The sequence below is a fragment of the Cavia porcellus genome, unplaced genomic scaffold (genome assembly GCF_034190915.1).
Source record: "Cavia porcellus strain 051 isolate PalLab524CR breed Dunkin Hartley unplaced genomic scaffold, mCavPor4.1 scaffold_28, whole genome shotgun sequence".
NCBI lineage: Eukaryota > Metazoa > Chordata > Mammalia > Rodentia > Caviidae > Cavia > Cavia porcellus.
This window is the reverse complement of record NW_026947511.1, coordinates 43,958,498-43,981,104: the sequence shown is the minus strand read 5'-3', so window position 1 is coordinate 43,981,104 and position 22,607 is coordinate 43,958,498. Positions and strand designations below refer to the sequence as shown.

At 36.8% G+C, this 22,607-nt stretch overlaps 1 protein-coding gene across 2 annotated transcripts in view; it reads right to left on the bottom strand.

Moving 5' to 3' along the window:
* The window catches only part of Zfand3 (zinc finger AN1-type containing 3), a 275,896-nt gene that overhangs the window by 59,514 nt on the left and 193,775 nt on the right, over positions 1–22,607 (bottom strand). For both annotated transcript variants that reach the window (XM_063239404.1, XM_063239403.1), the window contains exon 3: positions 18,033–18,215. In XM_063239404.1, the coding sequence (XP_063095474.1) occupies positions 18,033–18,215 (183 nt within the window). The remainder of the gene's footprint in view (positions 1–18,032; positions 18,216–22,607) is intronic.

Sequence of the window (22,607 nt, the reverse complement as noted above, 5' to 3'; positions counted from 1 at the left end):
CTGCTAAATAATTATAGCACTAGGTATCTCTGTAAATATTATAGTGTATGTGTACATGTGTGTAGTTATAAACCTATTTATTCAAGAGATAAAATTCTATCACAGTCTCTGGAACAACAGAAGAAAATCTAAATCAGCAGTAATTCTCACGTGCCTGACAGTGACAGACTCACTGTCTCTCTCTTTGGTTAACTTGTTTGTTTTGTTTTCCTTTCTTTTTTTTTGGTCTTGCTATGTAGTTGAGGCTGCCCTTGAGATCACTATGTGGACTGGGCTGGCCTCCAACTCCTTGCAGGCTTCCTGCTCCGCCCAAGTTCTGGGATGACGGGCACCCAAGTTCTAGGAGGATGAGCATGTGTCACCATGCTCAGCTTGACAGACTAAAGGACTAGTGATGGGCATCCCTACTCAGACCAGGGATGTTCCAGAAGGAATGCTGACCTAATAATGGTATTAATAGAATATACCTTAAAGGCAGCCATCTTACCTTAGAGTAAATTAAATTAGCACAGCAGGTATTCAAAACACAGTTTTCATGAAAATGATTTAAGTCAAAAACAATTACTGAATATACAAGGTATGACCAAAATACAATAAATGTTTAAATTTTTTAAAAATTTATTACAAGAAAACATATACTGTCACTAACCTCTACCCCAATACTCCACTTACTTCAAACGTATTTATTCCACCTTTTTTGTCACTTTCTGAAGCAATTCTGGAATTACCTTCAAGGTGGTACATTGCTGTGACTGCCTCAGCGTCCTCAGCCAACTTACAATGTTTGCCTTGCATGGTCATTTTGCATTGCGGGAAGAGCCATGAGTCAATTGTGCCAGACCTGGTTAGAGGCCTGAGTTTCCACTGGGCGGCACTAAGTAGCAGGACTCACCGTATTTTCTAACACACCTCATAAAGACGGTCATTAAGATGTTTAGAACTGCTTCAGAAAGTGGCGAGAATGATGGGATAAGTGTTTGAAGTAACTTGGGAAGCATTTTGAGGGGCATGATTAGCAATGTGTCTTCTACTGCAATGAACTTAAATATCCACTGCATATTTCTATCACACCCGGTAACTAGTTATTCAGAAATCCAATTATTAATAAAACAGATGATTTTCATCACATTCACACATTGATTAGTAAAGCATTTCACAGACTTACTGGTTTTTGGCTGATCTTTTTATATTTAGAAATTAATAATAATAGTTTCGAGTTGGGCGCATGCCTGTAATCCCAGTACTCAGGAGGCTGAGAAGCAGGAGGATTGCACTGAGTTCAAGGACGTCTGGGATACATAAGCAAGTTTAAGCCTGGCTGAATGATACAGACCCTATCTCAAAACAAAAACAAAAACAAAAATCATAAGGAGCTTTTGTTTTTAAGTTACTGTTACTTACCTATCTGCAATTAAAAATGACAAACTTTAAAAAGGTTTTCATTTAAAATTAACAGAATTACATTTCAAATCGTAATAACATTCTTAAACAGTTGGGAAAGGTAAGATTTTAGAGACTTCGTGAGTGGGGCTTGGAGACCTCTACAGGTGTGCAGACCAAACCATACTCAGAGAGCCAGCAGTACTGAACAGTGACCTGAAGGTTATATAGTCTCTGATTTCCCCATACTCCTTACATGCTCACGGGCTTGAGTCTTTCAGAGAATAACCAAAGCACTAAGCATAAGTAACAGTAAGATACCACCCACTTTCAAAAATTATTTAAACAAATGAAAGCAAGTGAAATTATGGTCATAATTTTAAAATCAGGATATTCTTTTCCTACTATTTATGTAGGAAAAATCAAAACACATTTCATGGAATGCAATGGATTTTGGACAAGCAGTTAGATTTGTTTAGTATCAGCTTTTCATAGTATCAGCTTTTCAAAAGTGATACTGTGACAAAGCCAACAACAATTAACAGTGAAATTCCAAGACATCATCATCACCTTTTTTAGCAGGTTAAAATATCACCTGGCTAATAAAATCAGTTCTAATTTTAGATTTTGTTTTGTTTTTCTCTTGTGACAAAGCACATTTAATATGGATATGAAATCAGGGGCTGTCACTTCTCCAATTTAAGCTTCAGTTTGGACTATTTACAGACGTAACGAAGGCTCAACTCAGATTTCCACATTTGCATCTTACCATCAACACAAGCATGATTCTCAGAACAACACTAACGGAGGCACCACTCAGTTCTAGAAGAGCTTTTATGCTTCTTTATATAGTTCAGCTAGCAAGAGCACTCTCATAAAGACTGGGTTGCGCTGAGAACTAAAAGGAGACTGAAATGCCTTCCTCAGAAAGAAAAGTTAGTTGTGCTTCAGAAAAAAATGAAGTAAGACTTCTACTCAGGCTGCAGTTACTGTCTCATAGACTTTCTTAACTTTTTTTAATTTTTTTTTTTTTTTTGTCTTTTTCCTTTTTATCAGTACCGGGGATCGAACTCACGACTGCCTGCTTGCAAGGCAGATGCTTATTATGCCGTTGAGCTAAATCTCCAGCCCCCAAGACTTTCAAAATGAAGCTGGACACAGGGGGCCTCCTGCTGAGCCCCTCCCACCAGCAGCTGAACCGCTCACTACCGGCCTAATGTTCAGGGAAAGAAAGGCGTGAGGTTCAGCTCTGTGTCAGACAGAAGCGAACACTGCACACCTTACTAGTAAGACCCATCCTTGTAAACAGAGATTATACTGCTATTTTGGAACTTTTAAAACTCCTGACTAAAGTGGCATCAAGAATCACCTTTTTGATGGATAAAAAAGTGAAATGGTTTATGAGTAAAAGAGGACATGAATATAAATGCAAAGTTGCATAATCTTTTTTTTTTTGGTACCAGCAGCTCTGAATTCTCACACAGAATTTCACAAACATAATATATTCATGTAAAGTTAAAATGAGTACTTCTAACATTTTCAAAAAGATGCTCCTATTATGACTTTTCTTGCCAGTTTGTCACAAATATAGTTTAGATTTAGTTTAAAATTGGTACAGTGTCACTTATTACCTGTACCTACACAAAATAAAAAGCATGACAACTACATAAGTCTAAAGCTATGGGAAGTGTGGTTGTTCACTCTGAACTTTACTTTCACAGAGAAGCACACAGCATTTAATTTAGTAAGAACTTTTTAAAAACAAATCCGTATTTATAAATGGGAAGAGGGTAAGGATGTTGCCTCAAAAATTCACCCAAGTATCAGTAACTATGTAATATTACAGGTGCCTAAAGAAATCTTTGTGGAAGCTAACCTTTCCAATTTACACAGTTATAAAGTAACCCTGGAAAATGAGTACTAGAAGTTTACTAGTCTTTCTCTTGCAAAGCTGAAATACCTCGGAATGAAATTGTTAAAACTATTAGAAGAAAATACCCTGGAATAAAATGTATTATTTTACAATATACAGGTGGCTACTGAAGGGGGAAGACAGGAGACAGACTTTTAATTTCCATTATTCCAAAAGTCTCAGAACTGTCACAACAAAGCACACAAAGCCTTTTTGAGTTGTGTGCTTTGGGATTACTGGTGTAGAAAATAATATCAAGTAGCTATTTTTAAAAATTAATTATAAGCAATAAGGTATTCTTTAATGCATCAAAACAGTAAGTTTCAAGAAGCAATAAAGATTAAAAATAAAACTTTTCTAAATATTTGAATCAGTAAGCATTTACTAAGCATTATTGCCATGCCAAGCACTGTGCTAGATACTCTCGGGAGCACAAAGCAACATAAAGTCCTTCATAATTTTGGGATTTGACTCTTACCTTGTGTAGGAAGTGATACTCTTATGTCAAAAAGGTAACCAATAGAAGAACATGAGATCAGATGTTACAGATAAGAAGCACGCGGAATCCTTAGAGGAAGTAACCAGTGAAAATGAAAGACTCTTATCTGGGCTCCCAAGAGACTGGACATGAGTGATAATGGGAGCGCCAAGTGTCTCTCAACAATGCTAGGAAAGTGGGGTGCAGGGGGGAGATCCACTGGAGTGCTAGACTGGAGGATGGATGTGTGGTACAAGAGTAAGAACCCAGAAAACCCCACTGGCAGTGATGAGCCAATGAAACAACGACTGTCAATATGAACCGCATTAGATGTGTTTGTAGACTAGGAGGACAGTGGAAGCAAAGTACTCTGGGGACTATGCTAGAATCCAGAGGAAACAAAACAGTAAGTGACAACTTTCCAGGCTTTCAGTAGTTCCCTTTGAGCTAACTACAGGATCATAAAGAAGGATCATAAAGAAGACAAATTAGGAAACATAAACAGTGTCAGAGTAACTATAGTAGATTTTGGTATGTATACCTGGTAGAACATGTACCTTGAAGTTAACAGCATGTTCTTGTGAAAGAAATTTTTAAAATTAAGAATTCTACGTATAAGTTTACTTCAGTATTTAACAATCCAGATGAAATAGACATTTCTGTACTAACAAAGTCCCCCTTATCCACAGGTGTGATGTTCCATTCCCTGTGAATGCCTGAAAGCAGATGGCACCAAATCCTCTATTATGATGTTTTCTTCTATGCTTAATTTATCAATCAAGAACAGTAAGATTACCAACACTAAAACAGAACAATTATAGCCACATACTATAATAAAACTGCAAACCTTACTATCTTTGTGCTTCAGGGCCACTGTTAAAGGCACCCTGACAGCTGACCTGGCAACTGAGAGGCTTCTAAGCATCTGAGGGGCAGGAAGGACGAGACAGCACAGATACGGTGGCCCAAGGGGGCAGGAGGATGCAAGATTTCATCAAGCTATTCTCAGAAGAACAATGTAAAATTTACAAATTACCTATTTCTTGAACTTTCTACTTAGTGTTTTTGGGGCCACCATTGACAGTGGGTAACTGAAACTGTGGAAAATGAAATGGATCAGAGGAGAGGACAGTTAAGAGTTAACTGCAAACACTGACTTCAAATGAAGTAGAAAGCATGAGTAGTCCAATAATCATTAAGAAACCAAAAAGGCATTACAATAGAAAAAGATGAAAAGTTTCCTATGAGGTTAATGTAACACATGACAGACGCAGCATGGCTGCTGTATAGAAAATCAAATTTCATTTATCAAAAAGATAAAATTTAAAATAGAATTAGGATTTTGAATCCAAGAGTATACTGAAAGAATGAGAATTATTTAAGGTCTGCTAAGATAGCTAGCACCAGAGGTATATTAAAATCAAGAGATTATATGTTAAGTAGAAATTATGATGAATCTTAATAGATGTGTAAATAAAATAATATTTTATAAAATTTAACACCCACTTGTAATTAAAGGTTTGTGCAAGTGTATCCTTAACTTGATAAAGACTACATCTAAAAAATCCACAGCAAAAGTTCTACTTGTAAAATTCTACTAGAAAAACTAAAGTAGTTTCCTTAAAGCATAAGAGGAATATCATGTGCCAGTATACACACCTGTAAGCCCAGCACTCTGAAAGGCAGAGGGAGGATGATTCCAGGTTTGAACCCTACCTAAGCAACTTGCTGAGACTGTTTCAACACAAAAATAAATGTTTTAAAAGGGCAGCTCAGTACAAAAGGCCCTGGATTCAATTCCTATGATCACTAAACAAAACAAAGCAGCAAAAACAACAACAATGAAACCATAAAGCAGCAAAGAAGAAATTCCAGCAACAAATATATAAAACCTATTTTCAGCAAATAACTTTACTCAAGAATATGAATATATAAGACAAATTAAATTCCTATCTAAGCCCCAAAGGTTTATTAAAAACTTATTCTTATATATATATTCAACAGAACATCAATAAAAAGTATACATTTGTTTATCAGTTGTTTGGTTGATTAGTACACCTAGGATCTTCTCACTAAACTACTTCCCCAGCCCTTTTTATTATCCTTAATTTAAGAAAAGATCTGCCAAGTTGCCAAAGCTGGCTTCAAACTTGTGATGCTCCTAGTTCAGCTTCCCAAGAAGCTGGGGTTACAGGCATGCACCACTGCACCTGGCTGTAATGTGTAGCAGAACTTAATAAGCTGAATATAAAATTCATCAAGAAGAGAAAATCAGAAAATAGCCAACAAAATTTAGAAAAAGATAAACTAACGAAGACTAATTCTATCTAATATTAGTACACATCACAAAACTGTATTTCACTTTTAGCAATACAGTATAGTGGCCCCCTAAAAGAAGGTGAATGAGCCTAGAAACAAGTCTGTATTTATATACCAGCAATGGTACTGGACAATTCAGTGAGTGGCTATGGAGTAACAGTGAGCCATGGGAGGGTAGGAAGGGGTAAGTCTCTATATATTATGCTGCATACAACATAAATTCCAATAAGGTTCAGAACTAAATGTGAAAAAAGATGAAACTATGAATGTATTAAAAACATACTTAGATGCCATCGACTGAGGAATCAATAAAAAAGTGGTATTTTTATAAAATGCAGTACTAAGCCGTAAAGAATAAACTTGAGACTTTTATGGGTAAATGGATACAACTTGAGACCACACTCATAAGTGAAATAAATCAGACACACAGTATAAACATCGTATTGTCTCACTAGTGTAAGACACTGAAACAATGTATGTGTACACACACACACACACACACACACACACACACACACAAATACACAGTGTATATACGTTACCCCCTAATGACTGTTTGAAATTTTTGTTATCTGTTTCTCTTTAAAATACAGATTTGAAACGAAAAAAAAAACTTAAAATTTTTTCTAATCTGTAGTTTAAAAAACCTAAGAAAAACACAAAGATAGAAGATAAAGGATGAACAGACTTAAATGAAGTTCTAGTGAAAGATGAAGTACTCAAGTCCAGTAACATACCAGAAAAACTATTGACAATATAAATACTAAAGATATTATCTAAAATATAAATTCCTACAAATCTTTAAGGAAAAAAAAAACAGCTAAGAAAAATGGTTAATAAGCGCCTGCCTTGCAAGCAGGCAGTCTCACGTGAGTTCGATCCCCGGTACCGATAAAAAGGAAAAAGACAAAAAAAAAAAAGAGAGAGAGTAGGAATTTGATGGTCACAGAGAGTGTTGTCAGTAAAGACTATCTTTACTTTCTGTTTTATATAAATTTAAATCTTTAAAAAAATTGAGAATGTAGCCACGCCTTACCCACATACTTCAACATAATAGGGGAAAAGTTCGTAAACAAATAACTTAAAAAACATGATTTTATTTTAACTTGATTCTATCTTTTAAATAGAAGTTGAAAGTCAGATGACACTATATATGCATGAACAAGTTCCCATGCAGATAACACTGTGGAACAGAAAAAATGTAAGAAAATACTGCTAACTGCTCAAGTTCTGCATTTTGACAAGGATTAACTTGACTTTACACACTGATTCCTGGTGAATTATAGTCAATCAATTCAATACAGCATATAACTGTGCATTATTAAACTTCACTGTACAGTATCAATCTTTTTAGAATAGGGCCCTAATAAAAGCAGCATGCTTTACAGAACCAGATTCAGGATTAATAAATAAATGCACTAAGAAAAAAAGCCCCTTAAATTAAAATCAAAAGAGACTTTTAAAGTTTGGGCATTCTTCATTATGGGAAAGAATCTTCCACTTTGAGACTATTATATATCAGAAAAGCTCCATCTGTTGTATAATTATCTCTGATAAATGGCCTGATGCTTTGAGCTTCATTAGAGGAAAGGGAAGAGAAAGGCACATACAGAGAGAGAACTGTAAATAAATCTCTCCACCATATTTCACTTAAAACCAGCCCAGCAGGAAGTCATAAAATATTTTAATAGGTAATATTTTCCAAATGCTTTACAAGAAGAAACCATCCTGTTTTGCCAGTATCTGTCCTCCAGAAAAATACACTACATAGTCTGAAAAAAGGGGGAAAACTGGTCTCATTTAGAGATTACAAATTTAAATAGTAAAAGCAAAAAGATTAGCGGTGATATTAATTTTTCTGAGGACAGATAAGATCTTGTCAAAACCAGGGCCAGTCTAGCAAAGACATCTGTTAAAAGGTTCTACCATTCTTTTCTTTTTTCTTCTTTTCTGAATTCCTGGGAAAGCACAGATATTGCCAGAAAACTCATTTTCAAAGGAACAATGAGCATCTCATTCAAACCAAATTAATTTAACCACAGGTAAAGAACATTCTCAAATTGCTATTTTGGAAATTAGTATTACATTAAAGGAAAATCCAGACCACATTTGGAAATGAAACTTTATTTGGCGGAAGTCTTCACTAACATTCTAGTTAGTTAGGTTCTCACTTTTTATGGGTATTTTCTTTTCACTACATTAACGTGTCTTGGACAAATGCAATTAATATAAGGAAGGGAAAACAGCAAGTATTATACATGAGAAAGGCTCAGACCTGAGTTGGAGCCTCTTGTATGTCCTCACCCAAACCTCTCTTTTCCGGTCTATGGATTAGGAAGGAACGTATGTATACCCGTCCTTTGCACTCCACTGTCAGGATGATGCCAGAAACAAGGGGTTTGTCAAAGTCCTTTGTAAAACTAGTTTGCAGCGTTTTTCCACAGGAGTCCACCACCTCTCTGGAGCAACTACCAGCTCCTGCTGCTGTAGCACAGATGCAGCCGTAAGCACATAAATGAATGAGGGAGTTGTGCCTATAAAACTACTAATCTCCACATTTTACAAAACACCATTCTCTTGATTTTCTTCAACCATTTAAACATGTAAAAATGTAAAATATAATTTTCTACTTGGAGGTGATGGGCTAGATATGGCCTGTGGGCTGCAGTTTAGCAAACCCTACTAGTAAACTACAGTTTTATGAAAGTGGTGGTCACTCTTCATTGCTAACATGTGCCTCCAGAACTTAAAAGAATGTTTATATAAAATATACCTTCTCACTCTGCTAGGTTAAAACAAAAGAATGTTTTGAATTAAGTCAATTTCTTGCTATTAAATTTTCCCTAACAACAGGCTGCAATTCTCTTCCTCTGATGCCTGGAAGCAAACAGGGTAGCCAAGACGCTCTGGTACTTCCACTCCCACCTCATGTGTTAGAGGAGCTAAGGAAAAACCCCACAACCTTAGGCTTTCACACTGTACAGCTTCCAAATATGCCACAGTAGGGATGGCCAGACCTTCATGAGCATAACAGGAAACCTAATTCACAGAGGACACAAAGAGGGAATAGCAAGACAGAACTTCCAAAACTGCATCAATAAACAGTAAGAATGACGAGACAAATGGTTTTGAAAGGAAGAATATAGTGAGAACATTGGCAATATGTCTTTTCAGTAATCCATTCTTAAAATTTAAATATAGACTGTTTTTCTACCAAGTTAGAGTAACCAAAACAATATGATACTGGCAGACACATCAACCTATAATAAATCCACACCCCTAGAAGCTATTGTTTTCAAGACTCAAGAAAATATATCCTAAAAGATGAAATACTTGGCTTTCCTCCAGCGTGAGCCAGGAGGAGACTCAGCGGCCCCCAAGATCCGACCACGGCCATGGTATAACCCAGGAGGCTGCAGAAAAAAGCAATTCGTCTGCCCTCGTGGTCAGTGCCTCTCTCCAGCATGAGCCAGGAGAACCAGTCAGCGTCTCCTCTGAGCCTACCAGTGCATGAGCTGGGAATCAGACATCTTCCCTCTCACCTTGTGTCCCCATTAGCAACTGGGGACAGAGGGCTGAGCATCTCTTGGGAGGATGACTGTAGGCAATATAGCAAATATTGGGGATCTCCTTCCATCTTGTTTGAAAGCAAATGTTTTCACTGTTTTGTTTCATTATGATTAATTGTTTTGCTCTACTCAATATTCTTTTTTGATTGATTTTATAATGTTCTGTCTTTGGTTTGATTTCGCTATACCTAACTGGCTAGAAAACTACTATGAAGATAATGAGATATACTATGGTATCTATTACTGTTATCTTGGTAACCTGCTCTGAAGTTCTGTACCGTTTTCACCACGTTGTCTAGACTAGCTTTGTTCTGTCTTATTCTGTTGCATTTCTACTACCTTCAAAAGAAAAAAAAGAAAAAAATGAAATACTTAAGAATCACTCCAACAAAGGGTGCAAAAGATCTATACATTGAAAACTATAGTATTCTGAAAAAGGAGACTGAAGAGGATATGAGAAAACAGAAGGATATCCCTTGCTCTTGGAAGAAGAAGACTCAACATTGTTAAAATGGCCATATTCCCAAAATTGTTATACAGATGTAATGCAATACTGATCAAATACCATTAGCATACTTCGCAGATCTAGAAAAACCATTCCTAAAATTCATTTGGAAAGAGAAGAAACAAAGAACAGCAAATTTAATCCTGGGCAACAAAGCAAGGCAGGAGACATCACAATCCCAGAATTGAAATTATACTACAAAACTACTATGATAAAATCAGTATGGTACTGGCAAAAAACAACAAAAAACAAAACCAGACCTGAGGATCAGTGGAACAGATTTGAAGATGTAGACACGACTACAAAGACACTCAGTCACTTAATCTTTGACAAAGGGGCCAAACATGTTCACTGGAAGAAAGCCTCTTAATGAATAATGCTGGAAAAATTGGCTTTCCACATGTCAAAGACTAAAACTAGACCCATGTCTATCACCATGCACTAAAATAAAGTCAAAATGGATCAAACATCTAAATATTAAAACAAAAACACTAAATCTACTGGAAGACAAAGTAGGTAGAAATCTTAAAGACAAAGGGGTAAGCAAAGAGTTCATAAACAAGACACAAACTGCACAAGAAGTACTTCAAAGAATCAACAATTAGGATCTCACCTTATTAAAAAGTTTTTGCACATCAAAAGAAATCACCAACAGAATGAAAAGAAAACCTACAGGATGGGAAAAAATTTTAGCTAACTGTCGCTCAAACAAAAGACTTCTATCTAGAACATACAAAGAATTGAAAAAAACATGGCCCTCCAAATTCAAAGACTAAATTCAAAAATAGGCATGTGAGATAAGCACACTCTTCTCAGATAAAGAAATACAAATGGTGAGGGCTCAGCGGCATAAGCGCCTACCTTGCAAGCACGTGGTCGTGAGTTTGATCCCTGGTACCGGTAAAAAAAAAAAAAAAGAAAGAAATACAAATGGCAAATATATATAGAAATGTTCAACATCACTGGTCATTCAAGAAATGCAAATTTAAACCTCACTCAGCTTCCATCTCACTCTAGAAAGAATGGCCGTCATCAAGAAATTAACCAACAACAAATGCTGGAGGGAAAAGCAACCCTTCTCCACTGTTGGTGGGAGTGTAACTGGTACTACTCTGGAAATCGGTCCCATTCAATCCAGCCATTCCCGTTAGGTATTTTCCCAGAAAAACTGAAAAGGTCATGTTACAGTGATGTATGTGCACCCATATTTATAGCAGCACACTTTGTAATAGCTAAATCTTGGAAACAACCCAAATGCCCATCAACTGCGGAATAGATTAAAAAAGATATTATTTTTCACACAATGGAGTACTATTTAGCAAAAAGAAAGATAAACTTGAGGCTTTTATATATAAACGGGTGCAATTTGAGATCGTACTCATAAGTGAAATAAATCAGACTCACATGTGTAAATAGTCTTCCTAGTGTAAAAAAAACCTCAAAGAGTAAATAAGATTCAAAATGTATCACAGATATTGTGAAAATGAAAAGGAAAGAAAGTGCTAAAAAGGAAGAACAATTGGGATAGGGGAAAAGGAGAAACGAAAGAAGGAAAAAGATTGTATGTATGTGTGTGCATGTCTATCTACAATATAGATAACTCTATTACTAATCTTTTTATCAAAAAGAACACTGAGTTTTTCATTGTTTATTTGATCATTTTTATGCCTAAAACTTATAATCTGAACCATTTTGAAGACAACAGTATGCAATATATAACTAGTGTTAATTTCCTATTATTTTGTTTTGAAATTCTGCATCATTTTTATTCTTTGTTGTTGTTGTTGTTTTTAAAATAAAAAAAAAGATAAGAACATACACTGGAAAAAAAGGAAAGTCCCTTCAATAGATGATACAGAGGACAGTAGCTATCTACATGCAATAGAATGAAACTTGGTCTTTTTCATACATCCTACACAAAAATCAACTCAAAATGTATTCAAGATTTATATGTAAGACTCAGAACTGTGAAACTAGGATAAGGAGTTATACAGGAAACACTTCTGGAAAGATTTTTCAAATATGACTCCAGGCAACAAAAAGAAAAAAGTGACAAATAATATTATATCAAACTAAAATATTTCAATATAGTAAAGGAAAAAATCTACACAGTTAAGAGACAACCTATACAAAGAAAGAAAATATTTCCAAACTATCTGACAAAGAATTTCCAGAATATTCAAGGAACCCAAAGATTTCAGTGGCCAAAATCCCTAAATAATTCACATTTTCTAGCGTATTTCCCAAAAGATATGCAGTCAACACATATATGAAAAGTAATACTGAAACCACAACGAGATGTTATCTCACCCAGTTCAAATGACTATTACATTGACAAGGATGTGGAGAAAGAATGTTCATGTTACTGTTTTTGAAAATGGAAATTAGTATGGCCATTAAGGAAAATAGTATGGAAGTCTGTCAAAAAATTAGAAATAAAATTATCTTCTAGCAATTTTACTTCTGAGTATGTATCAAAAGCAAATCATTAAAGAAAACTGTACTTCCATGTTTACTGCAGCAGTTGACAATAGCCAAGAAAGACATTCATTGAAACGGGTGTCCATCAATGAATAAATAAAGAAAATGTAGTGTACATACCCAGCAGTATATAGTTTAGCCATAAAAAGGAACCAAGTCCTGCCGTTTGCAGCAATGTGGCTAAGTGTGGAGGACACTTGGTAAGTGAAGTAAGTGAACGAAGACAAATACTGCACGCTCTCACGTGTACGTGGTTTGAAAACTTCATTTCACAGAAAGGAGATAAAACAGAAAGGGAAGACAAGGATGGAGGCAGAATGTTTAGCAGCACACGGGTGCGGCTGGGCAAGGCAAATAACGATCTTTTATAGTACAAGTAGGATAACTACAATTGACAAAAGCTAACTATGTATTTCAAAATAGCTAATAGGATTTTAAATACTTCCAACTGGAAGAAATGAAAGATACTTCATTTATGTTCATCTGATCATTACATATTATATACATATATGTATATCATATCATACTATAGCATACCTATGTTACATATATATGTTTCGCCAATTAAAAACAAAGACCAAAAAGAAACATTATCTCAAATCACAAATGTCGTTTGTGAAAAAAACCAAAAAGCACGAAGTAGATGGCAGAAAAGAGGGGCTCTATTCTTTTGAAATGTCCAACACCTCTTGCTCTGGATAGCCTTCATTTGCAAGCCATGGACTATAGACTACAAGTCACTCTAGAGACAGGCGGCTATGGCAGTGGTGGTGCACAGCCAGGTCTCTGCAGGCAAACTGCCATGTGATCTTGAGCAAGATGGTGACTATCCATCCAGGGCCTCTATTTCCACACCTGTGAAATGGATCTAATAAAATTACCTACTTCACAGGGTAATTATGAAGATGAAGTAGGTTAATATATGTAACATACTTGGAATACTGCCTCGTACCTTGTTAATTACTCTAATGCCAGCTGTTACCATTATTAGAGCGTTTAAATGTTATGACAAGTCTTTTAGTTACTATCTGCATTTTGCTTACACTTTTTTGAGAAAGTTTTTATTGGCCAACATTCTGTGTATCTACTCTTCTACAGCTATACAGTTTGGGAAGGATAAAGATGTGTGTTCAGACAAAGAAGTATCTCTTAAAGCCTTTAGATATTTGCTTTATTAAAACTTTAACAAACAGTTGTAAAAAATTCTTTTGGTTAAAAATCTGTCTAGGTTCCAGGGACCTATCTGGACCTCTACTCCACCTCTGTGTCCCTATACCCAACACTCACCTAGCACAGCTGCTTTCAACCTAAGAGACGCAGCAAAGCCCACTGGTAAAAAGCTTTTTCTCCCACACATCCGTCCCCAAGTTATTACACCTCCTTGGGAGAACATGCCAAAACCTCAGTATTTGCAAAGGTAACTTCCTTTTGGTATAGTTCATCTCAGTCACTTAACCTAGTATCTAACAAAGAGTAAGGCACTCAAGAAAGACTAGTAAATGAATGCACACACTCTCTAAACAGCTTATTTAGGTGAGCAGTCCCACAACCCCCGAGGCCAGTGCCTCTAGCTAATTTACAGCCTTCGCAGCATTTTCACAATCTTATGGCCTCGTGTCTGAGAGCACAGACCCAGGATCTCAACAGTGTGCTGGAAGGAGGGTCTCTGGTAACTGAAAGCTCTGTTAACTGTGGGCAGAAGTTACTAGGGCTCTTTCTGCTTCAACTTGCTATATACAAAAACAGGGATGATTTCATTAAAAATTAAACATTATTTCTCTATAACGAGCTTAGAAGAGTGCTTACCATACCACAAGTACTTCATAAAAGTGAGCTAACATTTTCATTAAAGCCCACAGCACCGTAAGCTGAAATTTGTTTTTTGGCTTTTCTGACCTTGCCTGCTCTACCATTCTCTTCCTCTCTGACCTTTTAGTGGTCGCTTCTGTCATTGTTCCCTAAACATAAAGGCTGTGCCCAAGACCCATCCTCACTACTTTTCTTAGCTCTCACTTTTAGAAGTCAACCCTTAAACTTAAAAGTACTGCTTCAGCATGGACTGTTCTCTCTTGAGCACCCACTTGCCCAGCTGAACAAAACACAATGCAAGTTATTCTCATATTAGAGCAGCAAATCTCACTTCCCTAGAACTGTAGAAAACCTGTGGAATTAGGAAATGACATCAGCCTCAACAAATATAACTCTAAGATGGATACATAATGGTTTAAAGAAGTGATTTGAACGATTTGAGGTGATGAGGGGGTGTGAAGCCCCATGTTTAGAAGTGGCGCTCTGAAAGTGACCGGATCTCAGGCGCATTATCAGTGGGTTAGTCTGCTGATAACTTTAGAGCCGAACGTACTGTTAGACGGTAGAGCCTGGTCAAAGAGGCAGGTCACGGGAACGTGACCTAGAAGAGTATATCTCCCTCCAGGTTCCTCCCTTCTCTCTCTCTCTCTCTCACTCACTCTGCTTCCTGGCTGCCATGATGTGAGCAGTCGTCCTCAGGTAGGCCACTCTGCTATGTAACTTTCTACTGTGCAGCCAGTCCACTAACTACGGACTGAGTCCTCTCAAAAACTGTGACAAAATAGGGCTGGGGATTTAGCTCAGTGGCATAAGCGCCTGCCTTGCAAGCAGGCGGCGGTCATGAGTTCGATCCCTGGTACCGATAAAAAGCAAGAAGCAAAAAAAAAAGTGCAAAAAAAAAAAAAAAACCTGTGACAAAGTAAACTCACTTCCTCCTTTAGGTTGTGGTTACCTCTTGTAGCAAAGAGGAAGGTGACTAAGACACATCTTTAATCACATTAAAGGTATTTATAAATCAAAAGAAAAAGCATGAAATTATAGTGGGCTAGAATAAAATGCAGGAAGAGTTGTAGCTTAGGCTCTAGATCCCAGGACAAGACAGCTCAGGCATTAGAAGGCGAAAGATTTCTGAAGATGGACTCTTGCACTGAATCCAAAAGGCCTTTCATGTTCTTAGGATGTGTCAGACAATCCACGTGACTCAAATAAAAACTCACTTCCTTTAACTCCATTTGTTCTGAGCCCACATTGTGTCATTTGCTATATAAATCCTCATTATGAGTCAGCTTCCATGAAGGTCTGTTGTCAAAGAAGATGTTTTGGTTTTTGCTTGTTTTGTTTTGTTACAAGGTCAAACTCATGACCTTGCGCTTGTGTTGCTGAGCTAAACCAAGACATTCTAAGTATATGGATACATGCTTACTTCCATCTCTGTTACATGGATGTCTTGAGATAAACTGAAGTAATTTCTGGTTATGACTTGGGATTCTACATAGCTAAACTATATGTAGGAAAAGTGCTGGTTTTATTCTGAGTGCATTTTACAATGTGAATTAACTGATTAAAGCATGGATTCTGAATCCAAATGTTTGAACATGAATCTAAGTTCTGGTAACTGCCAGTTTATAACCATGGACAGATTACTTGAGCTCTCTCTTCATGTTTCTTTACCCACAGAATGAGGATAATGGCAGTATATTCCTCACTGGGTTGCCATGAGGAATAAACGAGAAAATATGCAAAGTGAGTACAATAACGTCTCACACATCAAGTGCTTAGTCAATGGCAACTACTGTTATCTGAGCTTCACATGCATTTTGGCTGACTGAATTGGTTTCTTGTGGCCTGGAGCTAATCCAAGTTCTACCAGGTGAGTTCCTCATTAGCTCCAGCCTTTCTCTTTGACAACAGATTCTTGACTTGAAGGTTCCTGAGAAGTATTATGTAAAATTGGGTGTAACCGGATAGTGTGTATTTCCAAAAAAAAAAAAAAAGCAGCTATGGTTTTCATCAACTCAGTAAGTACATGACCTAGAATTGATTTTCAAAAACAAAACAAAGCCTTCTGCCTTGACACGACCATGCTTGTTTATAACATGTCATAGTATTACAAATCTTTCTCCGCAGTGCTATTCCAGCATACTTGTTCCTATTTTCATTAATGCCAGGTTACTTCTCCAAAAGAATTACAATGCTGTCACTTTCTCTGTTCAAAAACAAGTCCAAACAGCTTAATTGAGCATTCAAGCACTATGACTTGCCCTAATTTATCCTTCCAGGCCTGTCCTCCATTCTCCTCCATAAATCACCCTAAAGAAGTCACAGGCCACCAAGGAACTCAATGCAACTTTCTTTCGCAGCTCACACTACTTTGTGTAGAATGCCTTTTCACTACTTTGGATCCATCTCCAATATTACTTCCTTCAGCGAGCCAAGTCCTTCTTCAAACAGTCACTGTGTTTAGCACATGGCAGGACTGTTATCATGGGTACACACAACCATGCATCAGAGTTCCTAAACCTCAAGTCAGGTAGGAATGTGGAAAGCATACTATATAATGTAGGATGTTTAACAGTCTCCTTGCTCTCCACACATTAGCAAATATTCACGCCTGGTTGGTAGCCTCTTATGTAATGTCACAAATATTATTTCATTTGCTTTGATAAATAGTAAATTCTTTAAAGACAAGGACCATGACCTTTATTTTATATTCTTACTATAACCGAATACAGATTATAAAAGATTTAAATAAATATTGTTTTCAACTAATCATTCTAAAACTACAGACAGAATATTCTAACATCACATTTCTAGATATTCATTAAACTTGGATCACTAAATTCCACTCTTAAGTAAAGCTATTTAAAGGCAAAAATTCCTGTCATCTTGTACTTTTCAACAAATACTCTTATTACTGTTGTGTTCCAAAAAGAGACAGTCAAAGCCTTATAAAGTTTAAGTAGCCAATGAACTTCCAAAACATGTGAACAGAATTCCACCACTGAAGACGTACAGCAGAGTAATAGAAACAATCTCTTACTCCCTTCAATTAGCATGTTTTCTAAGACACACGCAGCATTATCGTCTAAATTAAATGCTCAGAAACACTCCAAGTCCAGATAGTGACTGGGCACATTTTCAATCCAAGGCTCTTTGGACAGGGTTAAGGTTCTCTAGATCAGTGATTTGAAACCCTTACTGCACAGCAAATTTCCTGCAGAGCTGGAAAGAACAGATTCCTTGGCTTCCCTTTAGCCCAATTAAATCAGAATCAGGGAACAGTGCTAAAGATTACCCCTCTAATGTGCAGTCAGAGTAGAGAGTCACTGCTATAGAATGGATTAAAACTTCATGTATCTAGGCAGGTAATGTAAAAACATATCTCCTGAGAAGAGCTTATACCCTATGAAATGGCTGGAAATTATTTTCTAACTTGCTGAATGAGTCCTGTATGTGAATACAGTACTTATCTCAAATCTAAAAAACTGCTGCTTTCCCTGGAGTTAGACATAACCAAGAAGCTCATAGCTTGGCTCCTGGGCTGTTCTCCTTGCCATCTCTCATGATCCAGGCACTTACATTCCTCTTTACTGGGTGAAGTTACATTCAGTTCTGTCGGAAGCGGCTGCTGGCTGGGACTTAGAGTTGGCGTGGTTATGGAGGTATTGTTGTTGTCACTGGTGGTCTCTTCGGAAAACAAATCTGATTGGCTGTTACTTGTACTTGGAGTGGAATCATCGTCTGGTTGTTTCTTTTGAAAATCTGAGAAGGAATAAGAAAACCAGTTTTCTGGATATTAAAAGACAATGTAAGTTGCCATAAAATTAAACTCAACAACAGCAATCATAAAGACTAATTTGGATGACTAAAAAAGCACAAAAGCAAAATACTGGTCAAAAACAAATATTGGTAAAGCGTGATGAGAATTAAAGTTTTCCAAAGTCTTTTTATTGTTCAGAAGAAAGGCAGACATATTGAATTTAATATTAGACTCTGAAAAGCCAAGGGTACATGTTAAAAATTCAAGGGTAATCCATACAAGGAAAAAAGAAAAGTTGTTCAGATCAATTGAAGACAGATCAGAAGGAAAATGACAGTAAAAGAAACAAGCAAGCAGAAAATACAGATAAGATGGTAGAAATAAGGTACTGGTAATGATTGTAAATGTGAACAATCTAAATTTATCAGCAGAGGCAGAAAACTGAGATTAAATAACATTCAATTGTACTCAGTTTATAAGAAACATACTAAAAACAAAAATGGTTTACTCTGTAATTGTTTTATTTCTTAAACTGATGGCTATACAAATATGAGTATTCCCTATGGTCCCTGGATGTTTCATTTAAAAATCTAATGCTACTTTATGAAGTACGGATTATACTTCATCAATTTTAAGAAATAAAAGATGATCTTTAGAACTCCACACAGTGTTGTTTTCTGAACCAGAAAAGCACTACTACCATGCTCTATAACCTCATCAGCATCATTATGCTTTGACATATTCTGAGGATAAAAACAGCATTTATGATACATTAACCATATGCCAAGCACTGAAGTAAATGTTTTAAGTATATAATTCATTTATATTAATCCTCAGAAAAATTAACAAGGCAGGTATAAATAATACTATTTTATCAAAATGGAATCTGATGTTTAGAAAGTTTAAGTAATCTGCTCCAAGTTAACAGCAAGGAAAGGTCACTTGACAACAAAACTCACTGTCTTCAATCATAACCACAGAATGGAGAACGGTAAGTAGGACACCACACCCAAGAAGGTGCCAAGCCCTCACCCATTTTCAGTAGCACTGGGGAGTGCAATGAATTCAGCTGTCTCCCACCTGCTATGCAGGCAGTGATATAAGACTCTGCCGCTATGTTTCTGTGTATTTATTTCTCCTACCTACTTATTCTTCAAAGTTTTGACATTTTAAAATGGCCTATTATCTCAATGCTATTTGTGCAGTACCTTTAAGAACAAGGTACTGTATAAATTGAATAAAAAATACAATTATGCTATTTTTATGTCATTCGTATATATATATATAAAATCAATGATCACTGTTTCTCCTGTAACAATTTCTCTATCATTTAACTGGAAATGTTATAAGGCCTTAAAAGAACTATAATGGAGTCACTGTTGCACCACCTAGTCCAATTCTCTCTCTCTCTCTCTCACACACACACACACACACACACACACACACACACACACACACACGGAAAAGAGCAACTGATTTGACTCAAACACAGTAATCTTTTGACATAAATGGTGCTGGTGTCTAAAGACACTGCCAAGCCCCACCCATGCAATCTCCGGCCCATGCCTGCCATGTTCCTTCGATGCTCGCATACTTTTCTTCATGTTTTGTGAACCAACAGTTGACAGGACTCACCTTCTTTTAACCTATGCTCCCCAATATGCTTTTTTTGTTTAACAGCACTGCAGAACAACAATGTCATAAAATCTATAGACTAACAGTATTCATTATAAACCAAAGTGGTTGCTCACAGAATATTAGTACACATTATACATTCTCTGCTTGAATTAAAAAAAGAACCAAAGAATCACACATTTTTACAAGAAAACTTTGAAGATTTACTTCAATATTCTCACCTTACAAAGCAAACAAAGACCAAGACAGTTAATACAGTTCACCAGAAATCTAGTGCTAAGAGTTTTCAAACTCCCACACCCAAGTTAGCAGTTTTTGCGACACACAGTAGCATTAGACCTGGATTACAATCCTGCCTGGACTGTTTACTTGGCATATGGAAGGTGGTTATTCAAAACTCTCAGGATAATGTGATTAAGTAAGATAGCAAAATATTAGGCACATGGGCATTCAGCAAAATAACTAAAGACAAATGAAAGGTATATCCCTCGTTTAAACAAAGGGTCACTAAGTAAAACTTCTCTCTCCCTCATGGACCTGGTACTTATTTGTGTCATAGCCATACTCTCTTGCACTATTTTTTATTCTACATCCAACTTCTGCTTACACTCAAGAAGAGAGGGTGGAAGGATGGACAGAGGATCCCAGAAGTCTGTTCCAGAGACAAAAGGGGTATAGATTTATACTACATGTGAAGAAGTGAACAAAACATGAGGCAGAGAGACTGTCTCTCTGTACGGTACACTGAAAAGCTGAAAGAGAAAGGTCCAAAAATAGCCCCTCTATCTGATCCAGACACAGTGACAGTCTGCTCACTTCTTTCTGGTACAATTCTCATAGAAATGAGAAAACTAGAACTCTCTAAGAACATTCACTTTACGTGAATACATGAGAAAAAACAGGAGTAACTGTCCGTCTTTATAAATTAATGCTGCTAATGGTATACCCAAATGTGTAAACCTTTGTATAAAGTTGTGAGTTTGAGAGCTTTAGATGAATAAAGATTTTCCTAAACTACTGTTTGTAAAACCTAAGCAAAAACCTGTAATAAGACTACTATCAGCTGGGAAGAAAAATAATTTCTCAACAATGTTACTCACAAATCCTTTAGTAACGAGAAATGAGAGGTTTTCACGAGACAGAAAGTAGCCCAAGGGTGCTGCCTAACCTGAAGGCCAGTGCAGAAAGGCTGCCCAGTTCTCACTGCACCTTGTCTCCACCACTGTTCTCAGGACGACTTTCCACAGAGTAATCTTACTACAAAAAGTAGCTCAAAAGATTGCGAGTACCATGAAAGAGCCCTGCCTTCCTGCTGCCAAGTCCCACTCTCTGACAGCTGCCTCTCTGGAGCTACACCCTGGCTAGTCGCTCTTCAAAACTGTGCCTGCAGTGTGCCTGTTTATCTCTCAGATGTAATACTGGATTTGGCAAGATGCTTATTAGCTCACATTCCTATCTTCTTACAGATGATGACAATAATGTATCTTTCAGAATGATTTCTTTCAAAACAGAATACACAGAAGTAATTTGGAAAGGATTTCAGGGGTTTTCCTCAACTAAGTGTTTTCAAAATAAACTGTCTTCACTTTAACCCTTTCTGGTAACGTATTCTCCTAAGGGAAAATATATGATACAGATGTATGAGCACTGATAGATATGTAATATACCAATTTACTGATGTATCAATTAAACAATTCACTATTGTAATACATTTTCAATTACTAATTTTTCATTAACATAAGCAATACTTTACTGAGCTTTCCTAGTTATATTCCTAGACGCGGATCAACTGCTAAGAGAGGACACACATTTTTAAAACACTGATACACAATGTCAAACTCTCTTTGCACAACACCCTGTGATTTCCCATAGCCCAACACCAACTATGGTGTACTGTATAAGGATCATCTGTCCATTACTTGGTCTCCCATGTTATACAAGACCTAACACAATAAATAGCCAATAAATATTAACTGGATGAATAAAGAAGCAGCCAGATGTTTCCTTGTTAAAAAAAAAAAAACAAAAAACTATCACAGGATTGCATTTAAAAGTATCAACTGTTACTTTAAATCTTTCACAAACTATTTTATGTGCCACTTCACTTGATCCAACTCACTAAGATGATCTGGCTCACAATAAGGCTTCTATGTGATTATGATGGACTCTAAAAGCTGGCCATAAAAAAAAATCAAATGAGAGATGAATGAGGAGCTAAGAAGTTAAGTATCTACCATGAGGCAGACATACTGCCGGGGATTTTAAATTCGTTTTGTTATTTAAACTCAGAATCAACAGGGCAGTAGAACTGCTAAGGCTCAACAGAGGACTGTGGCTGCGGCCAGGCTGGGAACCTGAACGAGCTGCGGAGCAGCGGGGTTGAGACCAGGTTACTTTGACTCAGTGCCTGTGTTCCTCCCACTGCAGCCGGCGCCACGGAAACAACCCCTTCCCAGCTTGTGTCCAGGAGCGGGTACTTTGCCAGTTCCCACATTCCCATCCCCAGTGTTCAAACCCTGATTTTATCAGGCACTACTTTGAATTTAATATCCCACGCTGTAAAATACTTCATATTTCAAACAATCAATTAAAGTAAAAAGGAAAAGGCTGTCAGTGGTTTTGTTTCTCAACCCACCTACAAACAAAAATTCATTTTCTTCATCTCAAAAGCTTGACTCGTGCCAGACACTATATAAACTCTCCTTTTACAGAATAAGGTTCTGTACTCTTCCTCCTTTCTCTTTCTCAATGTATGTCCG